The sequence below is a fragment of the Excalfactoria chinensis genome, chromosome 4 (genome assembly GCF_039878825.1).
Source record: "Excalfactoria chinensis isolate bCotChi1 chromosome 4, bCotChi1.hap2, whole genome shotgun sequence".
Classification (NCBI taxonomy): Eukaryota; Metazoa; Chordata; class Aves; order Galliformes; family Phasianidae; genus Excalfactoria; species Excalfactoria chinensis.
The window spans coordinates 9,881,048-9,907,779 of record NC_092828.1 but is presented as its reverse complement, the minus strand read 5'-3'; the positions used below and the strand labels follow the sequence as shown (position 1 = coordinate 9,907,779).

General features: G+C 36.6%; 1 protein-coding gene across 2 annotated transcripts; it reads left to right on the top strand.

Annotated features, from left to right (window-relative positions):
* The first annotated feature begins 643 nt into the window (after positions 1-643).
* SH3TC1 (SH3 domain and tetratricopeptide repeats 1) lies at positions 644-25,467 on the top strand. 2 transcript variants are annotated; one of them, XM_072335576.1, is made up of 18 exons: positions 644-729; positions 4,318-4,560; positions 6,432-6,500; positions 8,169-8,296; positions 10,763-10,868; positions 11,392-11,535; positions 12,224-12,401; positions 12,875-12,948; positions 13,806-14,001; positions 14,490-14,617; positions 16,087-16,128; positions 17,473-19,164; positions 19,820-20,000; positions 21,607-21,757; positions 23,225-23,347; positions 23,633-23,783; positions 24,661-24,857; positions 25,075-25,305. In XM_072335576.1, exons 1-18 carry the CDS (start codon positions 702-704, stop codon positions 25,303-25,305), a joined length of 4,062 nt encoding a protein of 1,353 aa, XP_072191677.1. In that variant the 5' UTR covers positions 644-701. The 2 variants fall into 2 exon arrangements, with proteins under 2 accessions (XP_072191677.1, XP_072191678.1); XM_072335577.1 differs by having other exon boundaries at positions 652-729; positions 4,285-4,560; positions 25,075-25,467.
* The last annotated feature ends 1,265 nt before the right edge of the window (positions 25,468-26,732 follow it).

Sequence of the window (26,732 nt, the reverse complement as noted above, 5' to 3'; positions counted from 1 at the left end):
CCCACAACACAACGGTGTGTGGAACTTTCAGTACATAAAGCAGGAAAAAAGGGTAGAAGCAAAGTTATCTTCCTCTCAGTCTGGAGGGCAAAAAAATCTAACAAATTTGGATTATAGTGGGTTCTTTTTTCCTTCCCTTTTCTCTGTGGCATGGGGATCATTGGCAAAGTCTGGTGATAAAGATCACTGTCAGGGATTCTTCACGAGGCATTTTCAAGGTGGGATAATGACAAAAAAATCAAAATCTGTGGTCAAAAACAAATGGGAAACAAGACCTTGTGCTGCATTTGAAGGTCTATTTGTTGCTTTGTCTGAACAATGCTTGCTTAGCACAATGGCTTGGATATGTCCCATGAAAGCTTTTAGTAGCTAATGCAAAATGCCAAAATGACTTAATGCTTTGAAAAGCAGGAGTAAGTGAATGAGCCTTCCAGCACATTTGATACATTTTTGCTTTGCATAATGAACTTTAGTAGCTCAATTCCATGCTTATTAAAAAGTTTTTTTGTTGTCGTCTTTCCTCCCCCAAACAAGCTTTTCAATTAACAGTATCAGTTAATAGACAACTTTTTGTACTTACCACATCCCAGCTGGGCTGTGCAATCAACAGGAAAGATAAGAAGGTCAAACAGGAAGAGCCGTGCTGGAGTCAGTGCTGAGCAGAGCTGAGGAATGCATGGAGCTGCCTGCTGTTTACGGGTATGTTACAGCAAATTGGATGTGGAAAAGGTAGGAGAATCCCAGTGTTCTGTCTACATGTATGTCTTGCTGTCATATAGGTACTGTGGTCTAGTGTTTGATCATTGATTTACTGTCACTGTGTTAGAATTGCAGCCACTTAAGGGGGATAATCTTGATATTTTGATACTCCTCTATACCAATAATGAAATGACTGAAAGATGTATGTATGTGATCTCTCATGGTTATGAGAAGCTACAGAAGGCTCCTGCGCTGTTCTGGGCAGGACTTCATGAGCTGAACTTCTGTCTTGTGATGGAAGCATTCCTCCTGCTTTAGCTACTACAGGCCAAGCTGTTCCACCTATCATTCAGAGTAAAGTGCTGAGATTCACAGATGCTTAGTTTCCTAAAAATAAACTGATTTTTCTTTTGAATTATCCAAAAACTTGTGTATTTTTAGTCAGCAATATTAGTTCTGAGCCTATGCTTTCAAAACTCAGGAATTTTGGATATACTCAGCATTCAAATCTGAAGTGTGGGTGGAAAGTATATTTCAGTGCTAATGGAGTATGAGGGAAATGAATCACGAGAGGGTTAAAAACTCCTGAGGAAATCTGTTTTCAGACTTGAAGCTTGCTTGAACTTGTTTGTAGTCTAAACATGAACAATGATACTACTTGCAACATAGGTTAGTTATCAGTTCTTAGTAAACTAAAGTTACTTGGGTGATAAAGAAGCCTGTCTTCCATTTCTGGAGTGCACTCAGACGCCTAAGTCCACATGACTTCATTACAGATCTGCTTTGCTTTTCTGTGTAACAGTGAAGGAAGAAAGCTCACTGTTTTAAACATTGCTTCTGCAGCCCACAGAATGAGTTTTGTTTTTAATTCATGCCCGTGACTGAATTTCAAGCAGATCAAGGCTGTCTCACTCCAAAGACAAGGTTCATAATGGTTTTAGTTGTAAGATATTTCTAGCCTAGTAGAGAAGATGTGAGGCAAGTGTGGGTTAGGAGAAACAGAAGGATGAATATTAAAATAGCTACTTGGGCATTTGATTGAAAAATGACTTAGTTGGACCATATTACTATGGTAAAGAAGAACATTTTCAGTAGATGTTAGTTTTGTTCTTCAGCTTGCTTTAACTGGAAGAGAACTGGAGTGATAAATGGTATTTCTGTCATCCACAATTCCTATTAGAACAGCAAATATAAAGGAAAAACCCTCAACTTACACAATCAGGGAAACGGAAATGGTCAAGATATGCTTTTTCTTCAGATTAGCTATGTTTCAAAAATAGATACAGGCATTCAAAGAAAGGGAAGTAGCAACAGAGGAAGAGAGCATGATAATGTAAATCTTCTATTTAACTTCCAGGAGGGAAATGAAGAACTGTGTGTTTGAGAACAGCTGAAGGCAGGCTTTTCCAGCTGTGCTTGGTGATATGTTAAAGGACGGATATGTGATGCAAAGTTCAATGAAATTTTTCTCACTTAGGACTAAATTTGTATCCCTTATGATAAATGTAAATGCTTAGAGATTGACTAGCTTTAGGGAGGCTACTTACTATCTTGTTCTCAGCACTTGTATGGGTGGCCTCTGGTTAAGGTGAACAGGTGAACATTAAATTTGGAAAAAGAAGCTGTAGAGCTGAGTATAGCTGTCAAATATTTCTTTAATTTTTATTTTGTGTGTTTTCGAAAAGACATGAGGAAACGCTGGTCAGAACACATCATTTTGCTTTTCTTTCTCCTAATGTTTTTGTTTGTTTTTTCCCTTGGCTTAGATTTAAGATGCTTTAACTTCAGCAGATCATATCCATCTTGATTCATTCAGAAGTCCCACTTGTTCTTACCTTTGCAGCACTGTCATCTATAAACAGGATTCTGAATTAACCTATGTCACCCTTACTGACATGCAGACTCTCATACAGAAGACAGGAGAAATTACTGTAGAATGGAGTCAAAGCTGTGCAAACTCATCCCTGCTTTGTCCTGCTTAACAGCCTGCCTTGGCATATAGCTGGAGGCTGTTTCAACTGGTCACATGGGCCATCCATTTCTTTAGGTTTAGAGACTTAAGGTACTTGATAGGGATAGAAGCGTTGGAAGACGTTTGTTTGAAAGAGATAGCTAGAGCAAGAAGCTCATTATTGTCACTGAAAGGGAAGGGGGAGATTTCCAGTCTGGGTCTGGGAGTATATCATAAAAGGACATGAGATCTCTCAGCTTACTGGTCCAAGTTCTGGAAAAGCAACTTTCCATCATCAACTTAAATTCTGACCAATTTCTGCTGGAAAACAAGTAGCAGTGGAAATTTGACAAAGATTACAAGCTCAGTACGCTTATTATGACAGCAGGTTGTTAACAAGTATGACTGGAATAGGCACAGTGCAATTTGGGTTCAATTTGGAGTGACAGAGCTAATAGGAAATCTATCCTGAGGCTTTATGAAATCAATCAAAAAGGTACAGGCGCGCCTACTGAGAAAATGAACCTCAATGTGTCAGTTGGTGACTCTGTTTGCAAGAGTCAAAGCCTTTGTAGATGCACTCAGTGATGCCTAGTTACACTTTTCTGAAAATGAAAGTAGCTTGTGCTCAAGAATTGTGACCTGGATTATGTTTCAAGTCAGCGCCTTGTGAAGGAAGCAGTGAAGCTTGCAACTAGTGCTCCATGTTCGTTTCTATTCCTTGTTCTCAGCATTTGTGCCAGTAACAGGGTTGGTGCCAGGCAGCCTTGGGCTGCAGTGGATTGCTGCTGATGTACTGCAAGGAAATACTCATATGCCTGCACACCAGACTTCCTACACTGAATTCCTCCAGAGGATCCATTCTTTAACTGGATTTATAAAAATCTCTCTGCTTGTTTCAGTCAAGCATGCAGTGTCCATTCTTATCACCTTTAGATGCTTTTTGCCTGCATTGTCGTTGTTAATGTGAATGATGCTCTCCTTGGAGGCTCTGCCTTAAAGCTGGACAGGAATAAATGATTAGCCTTGGGCATAAGTACATTTCACTTTAGGGCTTGGATTGTTGCTGCTAGTCAAAACTTACTTCCAAGGTGTTAGCAAGGTAAAATATCTTGTCCTGATTAAAATGAAGATATGACAGCAAGGATGTGACATCTATACACTTCAGATTCCCCACACCTGGAACTTGGATATCTATCACAAAGTATTTCCTAACAGCTGGCTTTGGGAAGCAATCCTTTCTTTTCCCCATCATGATTGTATCTTTCAGATTTGAGCAGCAGCAGAAGAGCTTTTCACAGACAGCTGCTGCTTCCATGCACTTCTTTCCTTCCTTGTTATCTCAAATAGCCAGCTCAACTGTCCCTTGCAACAAAGCAAAAATATGCTGCTGTTGCTATAGTAATTGCATTTTCTGCTTTATATTCCTTCTTTTACTCTATTTTCTCCCCTCGATTACTTAATAGGATGAGTTTTCAATCCTGGTGGGCTGTGAAGCAACAATATATATTATAATGAAAAATAACTCCCCCAGGAGATGGAATGCTCTTGAATATGTGTGTGTATAGTGAGACTGTTTTTAATGCATGTAATGATTTTTTTTTTTTTTTTTTTTTTTTTTCCCCACTCCTCAGATTGCTGATAACGTTTATTGGATCACTGTGAAGAACTGCAAATAATGTTGAGTTTGGCAGCTGAAAGCACTGTATCTGTGCCCAGCTCTAAAGCCACCATGGAGTTGGGGATTCCTGCTCCTAGTCTAGAAGGAAAGCAAGACAACAACCTTGACAGCCTTGAGAGGAAAGAAACGGAGCAGGGAAGGTGTGTGCATGGTTGGATTTGTGAGGCTGCCAGTGCTACGAGTGCTGCCAGGGGTGGAGACAAGACAGACACACTGCAAGAACAAATGGGTAAAACCTCAATCTTACCCTGTTTGGTTACTCTGCTCTTTACTCTTCTTTGTGTTTAAATTGATAGATACTTATTTTTTAAACATTGCTCTATGCAAGCAAGGAGCTGTCATGCTTTTCTGCTAAACATTTACTGCTGTGAAATGCAACAAAACAAATTATTCTATTTTCCACCGCGCTGAACAAGGTGGCATATTAAACAAACTATACTGAAAATCAGTTTGGGCAGACAAATGGAATCATAGAATCACCAAGGTTGGAAAAGATCTAAAAGATCATCCAGTCTCACCGTTCACCTATTACTAATAGCTCCCACTAAACCATGTCCCTCAACACAACATCCAGTCTATGCTCCAACTATCTATGGAAGATAAGCTGAGATAGAAATTATGAAATACAATCAAGGATGGCTTGAGTTAGAAGGGACCTCAAAGACCATCTAGTCCCAACCCCATCAGAACCCAAGAGCCAAAACATAGAAGAGTATAGGTACTTTGTTTAGCACTTTTTGCTATAAACTCAAAGAAATGGAAACAAAGATGTTAGAATTCATGCTTCCATTGTGCAATACTTTCTTCACTTGTCTGCAAATGAAAACATGATTCGTGCAGAGGAAATGTGCAATTTAGAAACACTTTTGGGTGGATTGGTGGAGTGGCATAGGTTTTTCAAAACCAATGGCCAAGCTCCTTAGTTTATAGGAGGTCTGAATGCAGCATTCTGAACATGAAGATGCTTCAAGAACCTATGAGAAACTGTTTCATTCTAAATTATGTGTCCTATGACTTAGATTATTTCTTTCTCTCAGTTTCCACTCTGCCTACACTCAGGAATACCAGATACAAGCATCCCAGGACAGTTTAAATTCTCTTTGGCTTGCCAAGAAACATGCAAGTTATCCCTTTCATTAGGAAAGGAGCATGGAAAGCAAGCTAAGCCTTTTAATCTGACTATAGAACTTCAGAAAATGTTTAAAATGTATTTACAATAACTCATGCTTTAACTCAAATTTAATAGTAAACCATTATTTGTAATTAAATTCCTGTGAGTAATAAAATGTTTGCTTGTACTGTTCACTTCCACTAGAAATTAGGTTTAGTTTTTGCAAAAAATATTACCTGCTGGGTATCAGTATCTCACCAATTACCTTTCAGAAGAAGTCTACATCTGGTACTCCCCTCAGTATGAAGTTATTGGGAATTGAAATCTCTAATGTTAGTATAGTTCAATAATTAGCCTTAAATTTGACTCTTTTATGGCTTTTTTTTTTTTTTTTACCTGAAGCAAAAAATGCGGTGCACATGCATTCTTATTTTGTGTCTTTGTCCACATAACATCAACAAATGCACCAGAAGGGAAGTTATTTTTACACCCAACTATAATACAAGCATTTTTTTAAAAAGCAGAGTATAAGAAAATTTTTTTAGGTTATATGAAAATTGCCTTGTAAGTGATGCCTTTTTTCCTACTTATAGCACTGAAGCTGAAGTGGAGGTCACTACTTGGTATAGGTGTAAATGAAAAGAAAATGATGTCTGAATCCTGTTCTTCCTCAAATTGGATGACAGTTTTCCTTTCCATCAATTCTGTTATCTTGAAACTTCACATTAAAATGATAAAAATCAAGATTTAATTACCTGGTATGCAAGAACTGATCATAGTATCATGGAATGGCTCAGGTTGGAAAACATCCTCAAGTCCAACCTCAACCTGATTTTCAGATAGTTTTCATATCTTTTGGGAATTTCACAGCAGGAAGTAGAAAAAAATAATTTGTGCTAGTACTTTTCCAGCATATCAAATGACACTGTGATTTGTTTTCATGTGGGCTTTGAAAATGCACTTAACTTTTCATTTATTTATCATAACAGATTATCCACAAAATGAAAAATGTATGAACATCAGTTCCAGAACCAGTCAAGCTGAGAATGTTCCAACTGGTAAGAAATCTTCCTTTACATCTTACAATGCTTTCTCATGGCTTTTCTTGAGACAATAAACAGTGCTTGCAATTGTCATTCCTCTAGCTTTGACATTTCATGGACATTCATGGACACCTATGAAGCATGAAACTTCTACATAGGATCTGTTGAAAAGTTCTCATAAAAAGAGAGAAGTATTTAGTAACAGCTTTGCCACCCTTGAAGTAAAGATGATCTTTCCCATGTTCAGATAAAACATCCTGTGTTCTAGTCTGCCATTCCTCCTTGACCTGTTGCTGGATGCTACTGAAAAAAAGCCTTACCCCATCTCCTGGACTCATGCACTTCACATCTGTATAAGCATTATTATAATCCCTTCTCAGTCTTCTCCAGGCTTAACAGTCCCAGATCTCAACATTTCCTCATATGGGAGATATTTTAGGCCCCTCATTACCTTTGTTGCCCTTCACTGGACTGTTTCTGGGAGATGTACAGTTAAACAGATGCTTCATATGAAATATTATCATGATAGAAAGATAATCTATGGTAAATGGAAAATGCTCACCAGTGTTGAAGGCTTGCAGTAAACTCCACAAAGGAGCAATCTCCAGAGAAAAAGATGCCTTATTGGTAGTCAGCCCTTAAATCTGATCTGGGAGAGATGGAGGCAAGCTCCACCCCTTCTGGTAGCACAGCTGAATTACCTTCACCTGTGCTCCTGTAGCTGACTCATTGCTTGCCTCAGGTGGTCAATCAGAGGTTCAGGCTGTGATCAACAGTTTCCCATACAGAGATCCATGTCTGTCTTGAACTGGGTAACCCAGAACTGGAAGCAGTACTCTAAATATGGCTTCACCAGGGCAGAGTATAGAGGGAGGATCACAACCTTAAAGATGCTGGCTGCATTCTTTTTAATACATCCCAGGATACCATTGGCATTTTTGGCAGCAAAGGCACAGTGCTGCCTTATGACCAACCTGTTGTTCATTAGAACACCCAGGTCCTTTTCTGCAGAGCTCTTTTCCATCAAGTCAGACCCTAGCCTGTACTGATGCATGTAGTTGTTCCTTTATCTTGGTTTGTGCTACTCAACAAGCTTAGCTGAGAAAAAGCTTTTTCCTATGTTTGGTTTATCTTCTGAAGTATTAGGGGTGGTGCATCCAATGACCATGAATTTAAAATTCGCATTAAGATCTATTGTAATATACTGTGGCCTTTTTTTTTTGTCTTCTTCTTTTCCAGAGATTCTAGCATGTGTGCCTCAACTTCAGAAATATGCACAGAAAACATGGAAATCTAGGCATGTTCTTGATGTCCACAGAGCTGTCTGTTTTTGATAGATTAACAGTCTGCTTGACTTTTCTTCTCCTCTTCTCTCTTTTGCATCTCCAAGTTTGACAGATGCTTTACAAGTTTTTTAAAGGCTTGCAGATCCTCTATGTAGTCAAGGCCTCTAATACAAAACTGAGAAAAATCTTACACCTTGTGCTAGGCCATTAGTTCTGCTAGATGATAAAAAAGAAGAAGAAAGCCTATACAGCAGCTTAGTTTTCTGTGTGTCTGTTTCTGAAATTATAAAAACATCCCTTAACATAGACTACTTGATTTTTGAGGGATTTTCTGGTTCCACAAATCTGACTTTTCGTGACCAAATTTTAGCATATTAAAATGGATATTCTTCTCCAGATATCTCCTTGAAGCTAACGATGGTGAGACGCAAGAGTGGACGTCCTGATCCTAGACTCCAAAAGCAGCTCAGAGGACATCTCCGTCTTCTGGAAAATGACAGCAGGGAAGTCACAGCTGTTTTCAGTGTAAGTGAATTGTTTTGGAACTGGCAGGGGTTTTTTATTCAGAGAACACAGATCTATGCTGCTGAACTCATCTGTGAGATGCTTGGATGCAGTTTCCATCTAACTGATGTACAGTGAATCTGAATGATCAGAGTTTCCTCTAAGTTCCCAAAACCATCATTAGAAATATCAAATCACTGAAAGAGGTGGTAGCACTGAATTTATGCAAAATAAGCCCAGCTAAATAAGATATTTAAAGATTTTTTTTTTTTTTTCTTTTTCCTTTGAGTTCATCACTGGAAACTGTTTTTTGTCTGCTTCGTTAATCTCACCTCATACTGACTCTTCACTTCAGTTTCCAGTTACATACAGTCATTTGGCATGTAGTATACACAGCTAATCCAAAGAGGAAGTCTGAAGGAGAGCAGTATAAATATTGGGCTTCCTAATGCTAGAAAGCTATGGGTTGAAACTGCACACAAGAGGTTTAGGCATTTTTCATTACTGTTTTTGATTTGTTTTTATATAGAAACCCTGTTGTGTACAACCAATGAGGTTTGCTAGAAATACAGTTTAAAGTCTCTTTTTTCCTCCCAATGGATAAAGTAGGTTGATACAATCTGACCTTTGGTGTTCTTTTTCCCTGTCCTAGACTCCATCCCTAGCAAGCCAACCACTGACATCTTAATTAGTTATGACTTTATGACTGTCTTAGATGTATTTGTTTCTACACAATTTTCCATGAACCCTCTGTTACCAGCCTGCTGATTTTGTGGTTGAGAAAACAGTCTGTACTCCTGCTGTTCTGCTCCTGCTTTTGTTTAGGAGGAGATGGAGAGATGAAGGAAGAGGAGCAAGGAGGGGAAGGAAGGAGCATGCAAATAGACTAGACCTGTGGCTGTATTGGAAAGAGACTTGGGAAAGGGACTTTAAAGGGAACAAGATTTATAATGATAAATTTCCTTAGAACGTTGTTTTGATATTCAGCAGTGTGTGAAGCCCTTGAGGCTGAGATATTTTTGCATGTGTTGGCAATTTATTAATAGATATCAGGCTCTCGTTAATATTTAATCTGGTGAGGTATTCACAAGATTAAAGCAGTGATGAGATGCGTCTTTCAGAAGAGGCTTGAGGTGGAGATTGATTTTTCAAATAGGAGTTACTATTTTAATCTGTTCATGTTGTGTGAATTACAAATACACAGATAAATCAGAATTAATTTGGAGACCTTTTAAAATCTTTAAAATTATTTAAGTCAGAAACAGTGGACAAGGCTCTCTTGGTTTTTTTTGTTTTTTGGTGGTTTTTTTTTTTCAGATTACAGAAAGTGTTTGACAAATTATTATTATTATTTGTAGGTTTAAAATAAGTTTCTGGATTATTATTATTATTATTATTTTTAAGATGCACTTCAGTTCCATGATGTACCCAAATCAAAGGTACAACAGCGGAAAATGATAGAGTAAAATGACTCAGGTCAGCTGTGCATCTGAATTCTGAGATGTCGCTTCAGATACTTGAGTCAAATTTGGACAGTTGTATTTTTCTCAAAGATATTGACTAATATCAACAGAGCCCCATTTTTAAGCAGTTAATGCACAGCTTATTTGTAAATTAAGAGTCTTTGTCTAGAATGTATGTTTCAAAATATACTTCTTGCACTTATTTGAATGTTGATCTAGTTCACACCATTCAACGCTATAATAATCATCATTGCTCATCTTAGTTAAATTCACAACTTAATGCCTCCCTAGCAACATGAACTCTTACAATTGGGGAAGGCATTTAATGTATGTTATTAAAAATAATATTCAAATATACTTCATTAGTCTTAACACACAGAAGGGGTGAACTAGGGTATGACTGTTCCACATATACTATGGCACAGGACCAGTGCTACATGTAGCAAGTTCAAAGATATAACAAAGAGAGTATATTTTAACATGCGTATGGAACTCTGAGGCATTCTTCTGCAGAAGGATGCTTCAGATCTAAAAATTTACTCTATGAAACCAATAATAACAGCAACAACAACAAAAAATCCCTTTTGCTATTTACTATTAATTCCCTTACTTCTGAGAAAAGTAATTCCTAGGCTGCAAATTGCTGTGGGCTAGGAGGGTATTCTTGGAAAGTAACACTGGATGCTTGCCTGGTTTTCATGCTCCATATAGAGAATATTGGCCACTGTACAGAGGCAGATCTGAACCAGAGAGGCCTTCAGTCTCAGTCAGTCCTAATTTTGTTGTAAATTAAGCTCACTGGAATTGTTGGTATATCTGTTAAGAATAAATCAAACTAAAATTTGTCTGGCTGTATATTGTGGCTGTAGGTGAGGAAGAACAAGTATCTTATATAGGCAAAATTCTGGATGATTTTTTTGTCCTTCTTAGTACATGGTATGTAAATGTGTTAACTAGTGAGAAATTGTGCTCAACTCTGGTAAAACTATAATTAAAATTTTGTTTTTTGTTATATTTTCTTTAGGAGCTCTCTGCTAGATTGCTCTCTATTCACAGTGATCAAGATCTAATAGTGGTGACATTTAAAACTTTTGAAGAAATATGGAAGTTTCTAACTTACCACTCACTGGGTAAAGCTATTTCCCCATATAGATATGCCTTTTTATTCCTCAGCACAGAATTTCTGCTTGACTGGGAACCTGCTGAAGAGTATTTTAAGATTCTTATTATATTAACTCCTACTAACAGTGAATAATGCATTTGAACTTGGTACTGGTGATAAGGTAGAGGGTAACAATTGTCATCTTCTGAACTGTGGAATAGCACTTCAATGACTGCTCACCCTCCCTATTCATTGTTACTTTATACGCAAATTATGAGCTAATGTTTCAGATCCTTTGAATAATTTACCAACTACAGCATGCTGATTATTACAACCGTTCCATATGTTCCTGTAACTGTGATATAATTTTGAATACCTTGAGTTGTAATGTATGAAGATCCAGTATCCAAGATCAAGTGCTGTGTTGTGATTTACTTTGATATACATCATCTTTTCTTGTATAATATAGTAATACTGCAAGGAAAACAAACTCTTAAATTTTGTGTTGTGTTTGTTTGTTTGTTTGTTTGTTTTTTGTTTTTTTGCCCTAGGTTTTGTAAATCACTGCATGGAAAACTTATTCCTAGATCAGTCTTTCTGGCTGAATTCTCAAGAGGAGGAAGAAGCAGGCATTGAAGTCTGTATAAATGAAAAATCATTAAATTTAATGTACAGAAGTCTGCTAGTACAGGAAGGTAAGGAGGATTCTAGGGCTAATTTGAGAGAAACATTTTTTCTTCAAAATCTCACAAGCAAATCTTAAAACTCAGTTTAATACTTACTGAAGTTAAAATGTAAATCTTTTCTCTCTGTGTCTCTATTACATACATTAAAAAGAACAAGCACAGAAAGAATTCAGTAGAATCAAAGGCAGATTAGTGAAAATGATGTACAACTGGTCCACAAATTGATGTCCAAAGGATTGGATAGGGATGTGGGTGGGATTTCAATTTACTTAATATCACTGTAGATCCTGTAGACGTAAAAGAGATTACAGATAGTTGCCAGGCTCATGTCCTTTTCCTAAACAGCATCATCTGATGCTACTATGAGACAGCATGTTGGGGTAGATGGGCTGTCAATCAGTGTTATAGGATCAATTCTTGTATCCCTTAGAGAATGTAAATGCATATATTCAGGTAATCTGCTCCAAAATACTGCAAAAAGAAGGTGGTAGAGGATTCTATGCTTCATAGGACATTGTTATCCCAAAACAGAAATTAGACAGAAATGCATGAAAATCTCTCAAGTAATCAAAAAGAAAAATACCTGTGAAATCTCAGATTTTAAACTTTAATAGAATACTGCTCAAAGCAAGTTTTTAAGCTTGTATGACACAAAAACATTACATAAATGGCATCTGCTATGCTGCTTTCTTTTTAGGGGCATTTTTTGTTCTATGTCCTGACAATCTGGTAAGAAAGATAATGGCTACAGACTGCGAAATAAACAGTTACTTTGAGACTGGAGCTTTTACTGCTGGTGTAGCAGGTGGATCCATGGATGGTGATGTGACCACGCTGTCTAATGTTTCTCCAGAGCCCTTGATTCCTTTTCATCAGTAGGTACCTGACTCAGCTATTTTATATATATCTGTTTTATATACATGTACCTACTTTGAGACAGAGGTGTCTCTAATGGCAGCTTGTTGTGAAACATCCCCTTTCCATTAACAGACAAGTTAATGGAAAAATAATAGAAAAAATGCTCTATTTTCTTCCATACTAAGTAAGTGAAATCAGTTCCGTATGCCTGTAGTGCAGCATTTAAGGAAGGTGCTTTACATTCTTGTAAGTTGGAAACAGCCTTTCTTTTTTTCCCCCTGCAAGTAAAAAAATCTCACAACTACTATCACTCTAAGTTGTTATTACTCAAAATATAGCTGTATCTGAAGTTTACAGATAGTGTTGAAATTGAAAGATACTGATTGGGAGAGGTGAATATTTTTGTTTTTAAATGGATTTAAAATATCACTGCTGCTGTTGCAACTTCTAGTTAAATGTTTCATACACAAACTACACTTTCTACTTTCAGGTGGTTTCTTAAAGTGTATTCTGATCCCATTGATGTTACGTACAAAACTGAATCTAAGTCCATCAGGCAAGTTGGTAAGATGTTCCAATAAAATATCAACATTTTAGAAAATTAACTTATTCTATGCTTTCAGAAGAACACCCTCTCAAGTGTTCAGAATCTTTTCCCATTGTATTAGGATAGCTTTCAAATTGCATTGCAGTCAAATTAGTGAGGGTGTGAATTTCTGCCTATGGCAAAGGAGTTTTACAAATGATATGTCTGGACATGTCTAAGTTGAGTTTAAACTCTGAAGGCTTCTCTCCTTTTCTTTTCGTCCTAAATATTGTGTAAAGCAGACATGCAAAGTAGAAAAGATTAATTAATTTACCTCTGTAGATCTGAAGATAAACTTTACAATCAGAATATTCACTGATGTAATTTTTGTGGCTTTTTCATACATGTAGTGCTTTATCTAATACAGATAGATAAATAAATCTCATGGAGGTGGGCTCAGGTTAGAGAGTAAATATGGATTATTTTCTGCCATATATGTTGGTCTTAATATTGGTACATAACTGCATTTTATCTAATATCAATTTTATTAGCTAGTTCAGATGCTAATGCTTCTCTCAAGAAGTGGGAAAAGGGACTTAAAGAAATTCCAACTGTCTCTTCATAATGGAATATGTTACAATGTTGACTTTAGACCTTGCCATCTAAAACAGCTGGGAAATGGCCACTGTGAGCTTTCTGTTGTGCTTTTCACAGTGTTAATCACTCAAACAAAATTTATCATCTTCAGATGCTCTGCATCTTGCTATGTTGGATGTGCAACTGAGGGATTCCAGGAATGTTTTTTGCTATGTGAATTTCTCTGACAAGTTGCTGTTCAAGTCATTGTTTAACTACTGTATCTACTGCAAATGTTACTTGTCTCTTTATTACACAGCAACAGGATTCTGTCTAGCTGTGATGAATTATGATAGTGCTGTGCCTGAAGAGATTAGCTTCCAGGAAGGGGACAAAATTGAGATCCTTGGCTATTTAATTGAATGCATGGAATGGTTTGTTGGAAGACATTTGTTTACTGGCCACGTAGGCTTTGTAAAGACAAGTCATGTGAAGCTGGATTTACCTGGAAATAAGTAAGTGACATAACTTGGAAACCAAAATAGTCTTAGGAAGAATATATCCAGCTTTAAATTATTAAATGTTAAATTTAGGTGGTTCTGCTCAGTTTTGATGAAAATTGCTATAGCATATAGCAGTTGGAACAAATGCATTGGCACCATATGCAGTATGCATTGACTGCTATTAAGAACTCTGGGCTTCTTGAATGCTGAAATGAGGAGTTCTCAGATGTTGCTAAGTAGCACTTCTGTTTGATATGTAGCCTTGGCCTGTTAAAAAAATAAATAAATGATCAGCACTATGGTGTCTTTTAATATCTGTGCTCTTAGTAAACTCTTTCACAAAATGCCAGACAAAATTTACTCTGATACAGTATTAGCTACAAGAATAGATATAAACAGCTTTTGCATGACTATTGCCAATCTTGAACACAACAGAACCTGCAAATCCTTTGTTAGTATCTCCAACAATCTGCTTTCTAATTTGCTCCTTTCTTTGTTAGAGCAGGAGACCTGGATTTTCTTAAAGCAGAAGAGTTATCTTTCTTTCCAAAAGAAAAAAATGTGGAAGAAGTGGTACATTTGTTGAAACAAACCTCTATAACAGATGTTTGTTCTGTGTATAGAATAGGTAAGTGTGAGTTTTGCTCGTTTGCACTGCACTAGTTATACATGAAGTTCCTCTATCTGTGCTATAGGTGACTTTATCTCTCTTGTAATGAGATTCCAGCCATTTAGCTACCTTGAAATATGCTGGAAATATTCTGTTTGATCACAGAGATGGCATTTAAATAATCTTTGCTACTTTCCTGCTGATGTGTGACTTCCCTGCAGAGCATTTACAAATCTTTTGTCCATTTTTAAGTGAATCAAACAGTAGGACTTTCAAATGCTGCTGTTGAACTGAACAAATTTTCAAGCATTTAAACATTAGAGTGGCACATTAGATGAGACAGCACATTCAACTAAATATTGTCTGCTTTATGTTTCTCTTAGGAAAGGTGGCATGTGACTGACAGCTAATGCAAACATACACCTCTCCATGTTTTATTTAACTATCAAAGACATAACAAAAGAAATAACATCTTATTAGTTGTATCCTTTCCCTAAGTGCTCATGCTTCACATAACATAGTTGAGACAATTGGGATTTCCTCTTTACAGGCTTAGTGTAAGGCAATCTAATAGATCTGTCTCACTGAGCTTACTAGGAGCAGCAATTTCTTACCCCACCACAGGTCAGTCTGTGGTCATGTGTACACTTGCCAAATATCTTACAGAGTTTATCTCCATTAGTGCCATCCGAATAGCCCATAGGTCCCAACATGAATGGAGACAGGTTTGACTCGTGTACTAGCTGGATTTTGTGAGTCTGCGTACATGCAGACAATAACTCAGGCATGCCAGGCCTCAGCTGCAGAACAAAACTCATGTCAGTGTGCAAAATGATTCTGTTTCTTACCTTCCTCTTTCAAAAGAAAAAAATGGGAGATAAATTTTAGATCTCTGCTAGGTACTAAAACAGACTTCTGAGCTTCATGGAGATTTGCTACATCTCATTTCTGTACTAATCCTTAAAACTGCTATATTTACCACTTTGGTCACAAAGGCCTGTCATTTTTACCTATGCAAATTACCATCAACATTTTTTTTCCATGGGAGTGGGGGTAAAATTTCTTTCAGCAACACTATTTTTGTACCTGATTTTGGAGATGTAGGGAATGACTGTTTCAACACTGCCCCTTTGTAAACAGATAGTATATGCATTCAGGTTTAATGCAGCAGTGATGCATCCAACAATTGAACAATTAGACTTGACAATTTAATGCTTTATTCAGAAATCTACTCAACATGCTCTGCAATGCTAGTTGTGTGCAATGATAACTATGCAGAAAGCAGTGAATTTTACGTACAGGAGTGCAAGTCTGTAGTGTGTTAGCTTTGGGTCAGACTTAGGGAATTCATCTTTTTAATATTTACAGGACACATCCAATTTTTCCACATAAGGAACTGATGCCTTATTTTAGGATATTTAACACTGAAAGAGAACCAAGATGCCATAACTTGCATGGCCTTTTTTTTTTTTTTTTCTTTCTTACAGATCAATCAGAAGAACAAGAATTTCAGAAAACGTGTGAATGTGGTAATAAATATGCATATAATTTCTACGTAGAATTAATGTTACTCCTTTATTTTGCTATCTTTGCCAGCTTTTCTCTTTATTATATCTTTCCACATTTTTATTTTTTCTGTCATTGCTTCTCTAAGTTTTCACCATGTTTTGCTATAAAGTCTTTCTATTCAATTGACCTTGCCATCAAATTGTCAGCTGTACAACTTTTACTGCCATGACCACCCTACACTTCATTGTTTATGAGATGTCTAGAAAATGTATAGTTTAAATTCCAGCTGTTTTTCAGTGTGCTAGAAAACATCCCATAAATGTATTCCCCAAAGGAGATACATTTAGAATGCAGAATTATTTCCAACTGCCATTTAGTTGCTAAGCTGTTAGTATCACTGCATTATTCTAAATGCCAATTTTTGTATCTGATTCTGGTGAGTTCCAAGGTAAGCTCTATAAACCTGTGCCTTCAACAAACTACTGTTGCTGTTTAGCTGTTAGCTTTACATTATGATCACAACCTCATAATGAAGGGGAAACTGAAAAATGATGGTTTTAGTTTTTTGTTTGTTTGTTTGTTTTTGTTGTTGTTGTTGTTTGGTTGTTTGTTTTGTATTTGGAAGATATCAGCAATACAATAACACTCTAGTAGAATTTATATCAGTGACCGCATTGATAGCTGCAAACATTGTAATTCCATGCACAAAATCTGTACCCATGAAACCGCACTTGCTTCAGACTTCAACAGTACAGTTAGTTCAATTTTTAGCATGTGGCTAATCTGCCTTAGTTTCCTAGAACAGTTTAGGGATAATTTTACTCACATGCCCACACTTAGGGTTCCTTGTGACCTTAAATCCTTCCTAAATTCATGCCCAGACTTGGGTCAATTATCCAATTCAGACCTTAGATATTTCCAGGTTCTGGTTGTCCTCCTGCTTATCACCTAGTCTGAATTGTAATTCTCTGGCAGATTTTTCTCTTTCTCAGAGAAAACAGAAGATATATACCTTAAGTGTATATTTTAAGTATATACTCAAACATGAAGACTTTTGGATCAGTTTAATAAAATAGAACAGATTTTGGTGTTGGAGTGTAGGTGAAACGAGCATACTGATAAGCACCCTGTTTACATGTGGCAGGTTCCTTTTATCCCCATTCCCCCATTTTCCATTCTTGTTCCTCTCTGACACATCTTGATTTCTTTCTCTACCTTTCATTTGTCACCTTAACATACTGCTTTCCTAACAGCTAGTGTTTTTATAAAGTCTTCTACTGACAGATAGTCCTGTTGGTCTAAGAAAGACCTTTGTGTGTATATACACATTAAATAGTGATATGTGATTTATTTTTGAATTTCAGAAATTCCATGTCCTCATTCTGACATGATAGCCATTTGCAAGAAGAAAGACAAGATAGAAGAATTTGTGGAGAAGTTCAAGAAATTAGAGGTCACACAGGCAGAAAGGCCAGCTACAGAAGGAAAGGATTCTGCCAGCTCTTCTCATAAAGAAGTCTTTCCTTCACCTGAAGGACCTTCCTTCTACATATATCAAGACGATGGTCAAGAATCAGATGTCTTTGAGTCACTGTTACACTTCTTAAATAGCAACGAGTATGAGAGTGATTTCAGAAACCTGTATGATTTCTCTTATACATTCATTAATAGCATGTTTTATGGTTTTTCAGAGGAAGATGAACTTCTCAGTTTTTTTAGTTTAGCAAGGGAATTAGCAAAGAAAGCAGGCATGTCATGGGCACTAGCAAGGCTCTGCTTTCTCTTAGGCAGGTTGAGTGTTAAAAAAGTGAAGTTTTCACAAGCTCGGGTTTATTTTGAGGAAGCACTGGGAGCAGTAACTGGAGGATTTAGTGATTTGTACTTTGTAATTGCTCTTTACACAAATCTAACAGTCATCTACTTGACACAGAAGAACAAAGAAAAATGTTCTCATGTTTTTGAGAAGGCTACATCTCTTCTCCTGGGAATTCCCAGCCACATTTGCAGTGCTGACCTGGAGTCAGATATTCTAAAGTATGCTCTGAAGAGGACGATTTTGAGCCAGAACAAGCATGCAGAGGCTAGGGCGTGTTTTTTACTGGCAAAACACTACACTGCACGGAAACAACATGAAGAGGCACTTCCCTTCCTAGAAAGGCTGCAACTGTTGTTTAATGACTTGGGCTTACAAAACAACTTATCTAAAAACTGTTATTTCAAACTAGCAGAATCCTACAATGAGAAGTGTTTGCCACACATTGTGTTAAGCTGCATAAAAGTCTCCTCTTCCCAGAACTCAAGTACTCTAATGGATTCCCTGAAAAGGATTGATTTAGTCATCAAAAATGCTCCCAAACTCTATGGCTTGAGAAAACTCAGACAAATACTTCCATCCCAAATTGCTCCTTACCTCACACAAGCACTCTCCTCTGCATTTACAAATGAACAGCAAGGACTATGCAGCACCATCTATCTTAGTTTATCAAAACTGTATAGCCACCACAAACAGTATGGAAAAGCCATCGTTTACATGATGAAAGCCCTGGACTCTGATACTTCTGCTAAACCAGAGGAAACAATTAACTACTTGGTTTCACTTGCTTGGTTATTCATTCTTTACAGGCAATATAGTGTGGCAGCAACCATTTTAAATGCTGTTGTGGACTCCTCGTGGAGCAATCCTCAACAGCTGGGTGTTGCTTATAACATGCTTGGTATTGCTTTGAAAAGAACAAATAATACCAAGAAATCTGCTGAAAGCTGCTACAAAGCTCTGCGTCTTTCTGAAGAGGCCAGTATGACTCATAACCAAGCTATATCCCTGGCTAATTTTGGGGGGCTCTGTCTTCATGCGGCAGCTTCTAAGCTGGCAGAGCATTATTATATCAAAGCAGTGAAGCTATTTGCCAGACTTCCAAGTATGGACTGCGGTCAAGAGTTTATCCAAACCCTCCTTCAGTTGGGATGTTACTATGTTAGTAGAACTCAAAGAGAAAAAGGAAGGTTTTATTATGAATGGGCATTTTTAGTTGCAATGGAGATAAGTCATCTGGAAAGTAAGTGCTGGGGTTTTGGGGGTAGTGTTTGTTATAGGGGTGTATTACAATTTTTTTTCCTTAAGTGATGTTTTATTTTCTGTTGTTTTACAGCTATCAAAGTGATTTGAATGTTTGTTCCATTCTATAATGGGGAAGACATAAATGCAGGTTTATTTGCTCTTTTGGTACTTAGGTTTGTCAAAAATCAGGAGATGTGGAAAATGTATTAAGAAAGAACTAAATAGTAAAAAAAAAAAAAAAGAAAAAGAAAGAAAATTCAGACACTTTTATGTTCAGTAATACTGATAACCACTATATCATTGGCAGTAGAAAAAGAACTAGAATCGAGTTTAATGGGCAATCTGAATTTTGCATGAAATAGTTCTATGTAGAAGAGCCATGCTATATTCATTTTTGCTACTGTGATCTAGGCAGCCTAAACATTAATGATGAAATATTTATTTTATTCTGGAGATGAAGTAACTTCTAGCTTTTTTTTTTAATTCTGAAGAGGTTGAAGAAGTTGCTGGTGGAATCTTTTTGTCATTGCTTCTATTTATATTCACTGACTGTGCCGAAAGTGTGAAACAATAGGAACGAATTGTTTTTAAAATGAAAGTCAAGTTATTTTAAAATAGAGATTCATAGTAGTATTGTGCATCTGTTCCCCCAGGTCAACTTCAAGCAATTAAACTGCTGTGTCAGTTCTACAGTACAGTCATTCCCAATGAGCCTCAATGTGTCATCTACAATGAATATCAACTATCTTTAGCTAGAAAGATGTCCAATAAAGTCCTGGAGGGTGAAATTTTGGAAACTATTAGTCAGCTCTATTTGTCTATAGGAACAGAAAGGTGAGACATGCTGAACAACTTATCCTGATTTGAACTTTTACATCATGGTCAAGGATCTCAGTCTTTGCCGTAGTAGTATATGAACAATATTTTTCACTTTTTTATGCCAACACACTTCACTGTATTTAAAGACTCCAATGGTAGTGGAGCCTTCTGGTTTGCTTTAAAAAAATTTTTTTTAAAGGAACTATCATCTCTCAAGATAACCAAGATATGAAGTAGGGATCTCTATGGGGGTGTTTCTGTTTGAGGAAAATTTTTATCAAAATTTTTGTAAACAAAAAGACTATTTATGGAACTACACAGCATCAGTCTACTGAAGTATCTACCCTGCTCTTGTTCTTGTTTATACCGATCCCTTCTTTATCATTAAAGAAAAAACAGATTGCAAGGGTCTACAGTAACTACAGTGTTATAGAAATGCAGTAGTGTTTCTTTAAAAAAAAAAAAAAAAAAAAATTTAAAAAATATTTTGTTAAGATTGTGTCTTTACTTTTTATATCACAGAATCATTTTTTTCTTTGAATATTTTCAACTGTACCTCATTATGGGTAGGGAAAATAATTACCACTAGTGGGGAGAGAGAGGAGGTACTTATTTTAGCCTTATATAGTTGAAACCTCTAATTTTTCAAATTGATGCCCAAATTATTCTGCTTCATTGACTGTTGTTGAATTATATAGTTGGTAATAAATAAATTAATTAATACTTCAGAAAGGTTGAATACCAAAGAGTTGGTTAAGACTTCAATCTAGCTGAAATGTGCAGAAGGTTTAAAATAGGTGGAAAAATTGCTGCTTTTTGTTCAACTAGTGTACAGAATTTACACACCCTAAGATTCTGGTTCCCAAAGACCATTGGTTCTGTAGGTAGAGAACACTACCGAATGATAGCAGGCATTCAGTATGACATTAGACACAGCCTGACCTGTTCCATCTGCTGTTCTGCATTATGTATTACTATATGCTTCCACTTGCTGTGAAAGCAACTTTGCTTTTTATGGTACATTTTAAAATGTTTGTCTCGCTAGTGGAGGAAAATGCATTGGGTCAAGGCAATGGGAGTCTATGACAAGATGGATAGGGAAGGATTTAATAAATAAATTTGGACCTCAGCCAATCTTGCAGGTCTTATCAACAAGAACTGTGAGCACTTCTAAAAATGCTGTGCCCTTACAGCTAAAGAAAACTGTACTGCCCAGTGGTCTTTTAATTTGGGTGTGTCATTCCACATCTCACCTCAAAATTGTGTGCAAGTGCAGATTAGTCTGAACTATGCTCAAGTCGGAGCTTGGTGATATTTAGAAGAAGTGTATTTCAGACATTATTTCTTTCTGAGTCTTATAAGAAAAAACATAAACTGTAGAAGATTTTAAGATGAGGAGGATTTTTTTTCCCCTCATCATGTGATAACTATCTATCTAATAGACCAAACAAAAGAGGAAGAAGACTGATGTGTTAGTTGCTAGCAGAGGATAGTTGGGAAATTGCCTGGAGGAATTCTGAATGGAGGAAATATTATTTTACATGAACATAAAGCTTTGTTAACTATGAAGAAAAACCTTCTTGATTCTGAAGAGTCACACTATTTTTTTCCCCCGTTTCAGGGCTTACAGATCAGCTCTTGAATATACCAAAAGAAGCCTTGGAATATTTATAGATCTCCAGAAAAAAGAGAGAGAGGCATATGCTTGGCTACAGGCAGGAAAGATATATTATATTCTGAGGCAGAACGAGCTTGTGGATCTCTATATTCAGGTATGTTATCAACACTGTTATGCACATCACTGACATGCTGCAGGTGGCATGGAAGATAATATGTAATTTTAACATTCCCAGAGCTTTTACCAACTGACCTTTAGAACAGAACACCAATGCTTACGTAGTAAGCTTAACAGCTGAAAGTTTGAGTGGTCCATTTCCATGCTTGACTCACTCCATGAAGATTCTGAGAGGTGAACTTTACTGCCTGTTTCAATGCAAATTCTATGTTCTGTGCAATTCTTCATTTTATTACATCACTGTCTACCAGGTGTACAAGAGCACAGCAAGCAAATTGTGCATGCTTGCTATATGCTAGTAGGTGCAGATAACTAATCATCGCAGTGCACAGGCTGGTAGGCCCGATCCCCAGGAAAACTGCTGCTACTCTATTGCTGTGTTAGCAGACTGTAAGATGGTCTGAAGTGGTGATATAGCCCTTGTTACTGCTGAAACAGAATCATCTAGTGTCTACCAGAGCCACACTGCAGCATACATATGAGCCTTAAAATCGTCTGTATTCCTTCCAGCCAGTCGTGTAGGTATTTGGTAAAACACTTCTCTGATGCAAGGGAGAGTGCTGCCTTGTAAAACAGGATGTATGTAAATTTGACCTTAGTAAGATCTGAGTCTTGGCTGGTGTTTGAGAGGTAACAAAAATACAATCATAAAATAAAAATAAACTGAGACCCACTGTTAAGATGTGCAGCTTCCAAAAATATGATACAAGAGTTCTTAGGGTTCCTGAAGCCAAAATAAGTTGAAAAGGATCGCTGACATTGAGCTGAAGTAGGGAGCTGGACTTACATTAATGTAACACAATTCTAAAACCAGAAATCACAAAGCCAAAGCAAGAATCATCATGCTTTGTGTCTAAATTCCCTTTCCTATCAATGTCAGTACTGGAGTGTCCTGGCAACATTCATTTGCTTTGGAGCCGATGCATGCTTCCTCTCCAGAAATCCTTCATGCTGGTGCAGTATATACTTAGTTTAGAACAACAGAATAGTGGTGCCATGTTTATTTAAAATATACACAGGCTTTTAAAACTGTTCTACTAGCTATATCTAACTTGTAATTATAATTTATTCCTACGATAAACTTGATCTCAAATTTAATATTTTGCAGTTATTGACAACACTACTGTTGTTCTGTTGTAGTTTTGTTTGTTTTTGTGTGTGTGCTGACCAAGCTAGCAGAAGGCTATTGCCAGAGAAAGGGAGCCCATACCCATGTATGTGCCCTGGCTCCTATGGTACTTTTTCCACATCTTTTTGCTTTAAGAGGGTTTACCAGGAAAAAAAAACAAAACATGGTGTCAACAAGTATAGCTTTTCCTACATCTTAACAAGAGAAGAGTCATTAACAAGATCATCTTTTTTTCAATTGTTAATATTTATATATACTCATTTATTTTAAACAAAGAATTTACCAAAACATTCTTTTACCTAATTCCATTTTCAGGTTGCTCAAGATGCTGCTCAGTGCACAGGAGACCCAAACTTAGCAATGGAATTGTTTGAAGCTGCCGGAGACATATTTTTTAATGGTAAACGGGAAAAGGAGAAAGCAGTGCCTTTCTACAGGGTTTGTGCAGTTGTTTTTTTTTTTGTTTCCTCTACTGATAGTTACATGCTTTTCCCATTAGCAGGTGTTCTAAAAATCCTGAACCTCTTAGCAGACTTATTGAGACTTACCTTACACCCTGGTTTTAATAGATTTCACCTGTTTCAAGCCTTTCTTTTGGGTTTAAGGTGTAGAATATTCAGAAAGTAAAACAAAATCAGAAGTTGCTTGGCATTCCGTCAATGGAAGTTTGTCAGTGCACATCTTGTGGTTCTTCAATACCTAAGCTGCTCTTGTGCATTTCAGGACAGGGCTCTTCCCCTTGCTGTTGAGACTGGCAACAAAAACACTGAACTCAGATTATGCAATAAACTGGTGGAGTTGCTGGTGAATCTCAAGGTTTATGAGGAAAGTATGGAATATGCAAAAGCATCTCTCATGCTCAGTGTAAATTTAGGTAAGAACAGTTTCAGTTACATCTAGATATTACAGTTATCTTCAATTTAAGGCAGGATTCTAAAAATGTTTTCTTCTACAAATTCTCTCAGATTTACTGCCAGGATTTCATAATAATGCTATCATTGATATTTTTGCTTCATTTCAAAAAAAGAACAACTTATCCTTTAAACTCTAAGATCGTACAAAGAATCTTTGGTACAGCACATAATTGAGCCTGGGATTCAATGTGCATGCTGACAGACAAGCTGTAATACTGATGAATGCTGTGCCAAGAGGCTTTCAAGTGTCAATATGCTCTTTTCAGATTTGCTAGTAGCCTTGCTAGTAAGCACACCTAGTTAAAAGTAATTAAAAACAACATGGCTTGTTTCCAAAGCAATAGTCTTTGAAGTTTTGAGAACTGTTCAGCTGACTAAGAATGGTCAAATTCCTCTGTGCCTGCACAGTCGTGTCGTTCTGATCAGTCTGATCACTGATTTTTGTGACATAATTTCTGATAGAAAGTTTTTACTGACAAGGATAAGAGAGTTTCAAATCCCATTGTCTACTACATTTTCAAGATAATCTACTTATGTTTCTATAAATATGCACTGTGTGTATATATATCTATACACGAAAGGTGCATATGTAATTATTTCTTAATAAAATCCCAGTTGTTGGTGAAACACAGAAGTTTGAAATTCATAAATTTTGCGGGATTTCTATTTAAAAGAAAGAATAGCTGTAGAGCACGCATCTATTGGTGTCAAATAGTTATATTTAATAAAATACCATGTAGACATAAAACAAACAACAAAATACCATAGACATTTCCTGGCTTGAGATAATTTGACTTCTTTGTCTCTTTGGTTTTGTCCCTATTCTTATCTCATCAGGAAATCAGCTAAATGAACGAATAGCTTACCATCGGCTGGCTGCCATCCATCATCATTTGGGTCACTGTGAACTAGCTGAACATTTTTATTTGAAGGCTTTGTCCCTCTGTTCCTCTCCTCTGGAGTTTGAGGAGGAAACTTTGTACTACGTCAAGGTGTACTTGAACTTAGGAGACATCATATTCTACGATCTTAAGGTAAAAAATACTAAAAACTGCTGTGGAAAATCATTACGCACAGTGATGTTTTTTCATATCATTTTACTCAATCATTGTTATGCATTTAGAATCTGAATAATAAGGTGAGAGAACTTTCTGAAGTTCAGTAACTATATTTTTCTGGTGCATTACAAACAGAGTGGATGTACTCTTACACAACTGTACTGCAGGGAGTACTATCTTTCTTTTATTCTAGGATCCCTTTGATGCAGCTGGCTATTATCAGTTGGCACTTGCTGCTGCCATGGACTTGGGCAATAAGAAAGCTCAACTGAAGATTTACACAAGACTTGCAATAATCTACCACAACTTCCTTGTGGATCGGGAAATGTCTCTCTTCTTCTATCAAAAGGCAAGAACCTTTGCAACAGAGCTGAACGTCAGAAGAATAAATCTAGCTCCTGATCAGTGTTATAAGAGTTTATAAGCATCTTTGAAAACTATAATCTTAGTATGAAAAACAAAAAGGCCTTTTCTTTTTCACTATTAGTAAAGAAAACCTATCTGGTTTTGTCTAGTTGCATATTGGAAAATTATAAATATATATATGAATGAAAAGTATTTAATAAAGCATTGCAGAGAAACATTCAGCACTGACTTTCTTTGTATGGCATTGTTTGTATATGGACTCACTATGGAACTGCTTTTGTAAATACTTCTGAAAGATCTCATCTAGTTTACTTGATGATGTAGAATTGGTTTGATCAAGTTCCTCAGCCATCATCCCTCATTTCTCAGCAAACTCATCTACTGCAGAATCTAATTATCCGTGAATTCCTGAAAACACTAATTTGTGTCCAGAAATGAAGTCTCTAGCAGTATATATGTAAGTTGTAATTCTCTTCATTACAGCAGATGTGTGGAGGCTCTCCTTCCCTTTTCGAAGACATTTTTAGTTGACCTTTTTTTTCAGAGCTGCAAGCATTGTCTGCAGTGACTTAATACAGAATTTTCTACCACATATAATTACATTATTGTCAGAAAAATGTACTCCTTCACATTAATTACAAAAATACCACACTTAATTTTGGAAGTAGTTCTAAATCTTTGTTCCTCAAAACATTTTCATATCAAAGCTATATGAGAAATGACACAGTAGATTATGTTGCATGTATTGAATATGCATGTCTAGGAAAACAACTCTGATAAAATTATGCATTCCAAGAAACTTTGAAATCATCTCTCCTTTCTGAAGCTTCATACAGAAACAGTCTACTGTGTTTTTAAGAGACTTTATGAAGAACAGAAGTTTCTTTGGAAGATGTGTTAGAATCAGTTTGAAGTTGCTGGCTACATACTTCATGCTGTCAGACCTGGGGATAGTGAAAGGTGCAAGAAAAAGTTCATACTGAAACAACTTATGTGTTCTGGTCTGTGTAGCTATATATTCTCAATAGCTTGGTTCATTGCCCAGGAATCTTTCTTTTACTAAAATATCATTCACTCCAGAATGAACTCTTCTCATTTATGCATTCTGGCATTTGTCATCTCCCTGACCTTGTGAATTCTTTATCAGTTTATTGACTTCTTTCACTGAAGAAGTACAATATACTTAACTACATGAAGATAGATTGACAGTTCTAGCTGTTTGGGCTTAAGCTCTGCACATTTGGTAGTTCTAGAAGACTTGCATATTACGCATATCTCTGGTTTTCTATTCCAGTGTTGTAAAGAGAACTTATATGTGCCTGTGTTTTCCCTTTCACACAGAGGATTAGATGCTAAAAATTATGGATGTGATAATCCATTGTTTGTAAATATGTGGCACTCGTCAAATATTTCTCAGCACTTTGATTTTAAGAAGGAAAAAGCTTTAAGTTGAAGAGTGAATATGACCCTTAACATCTTGGTTGC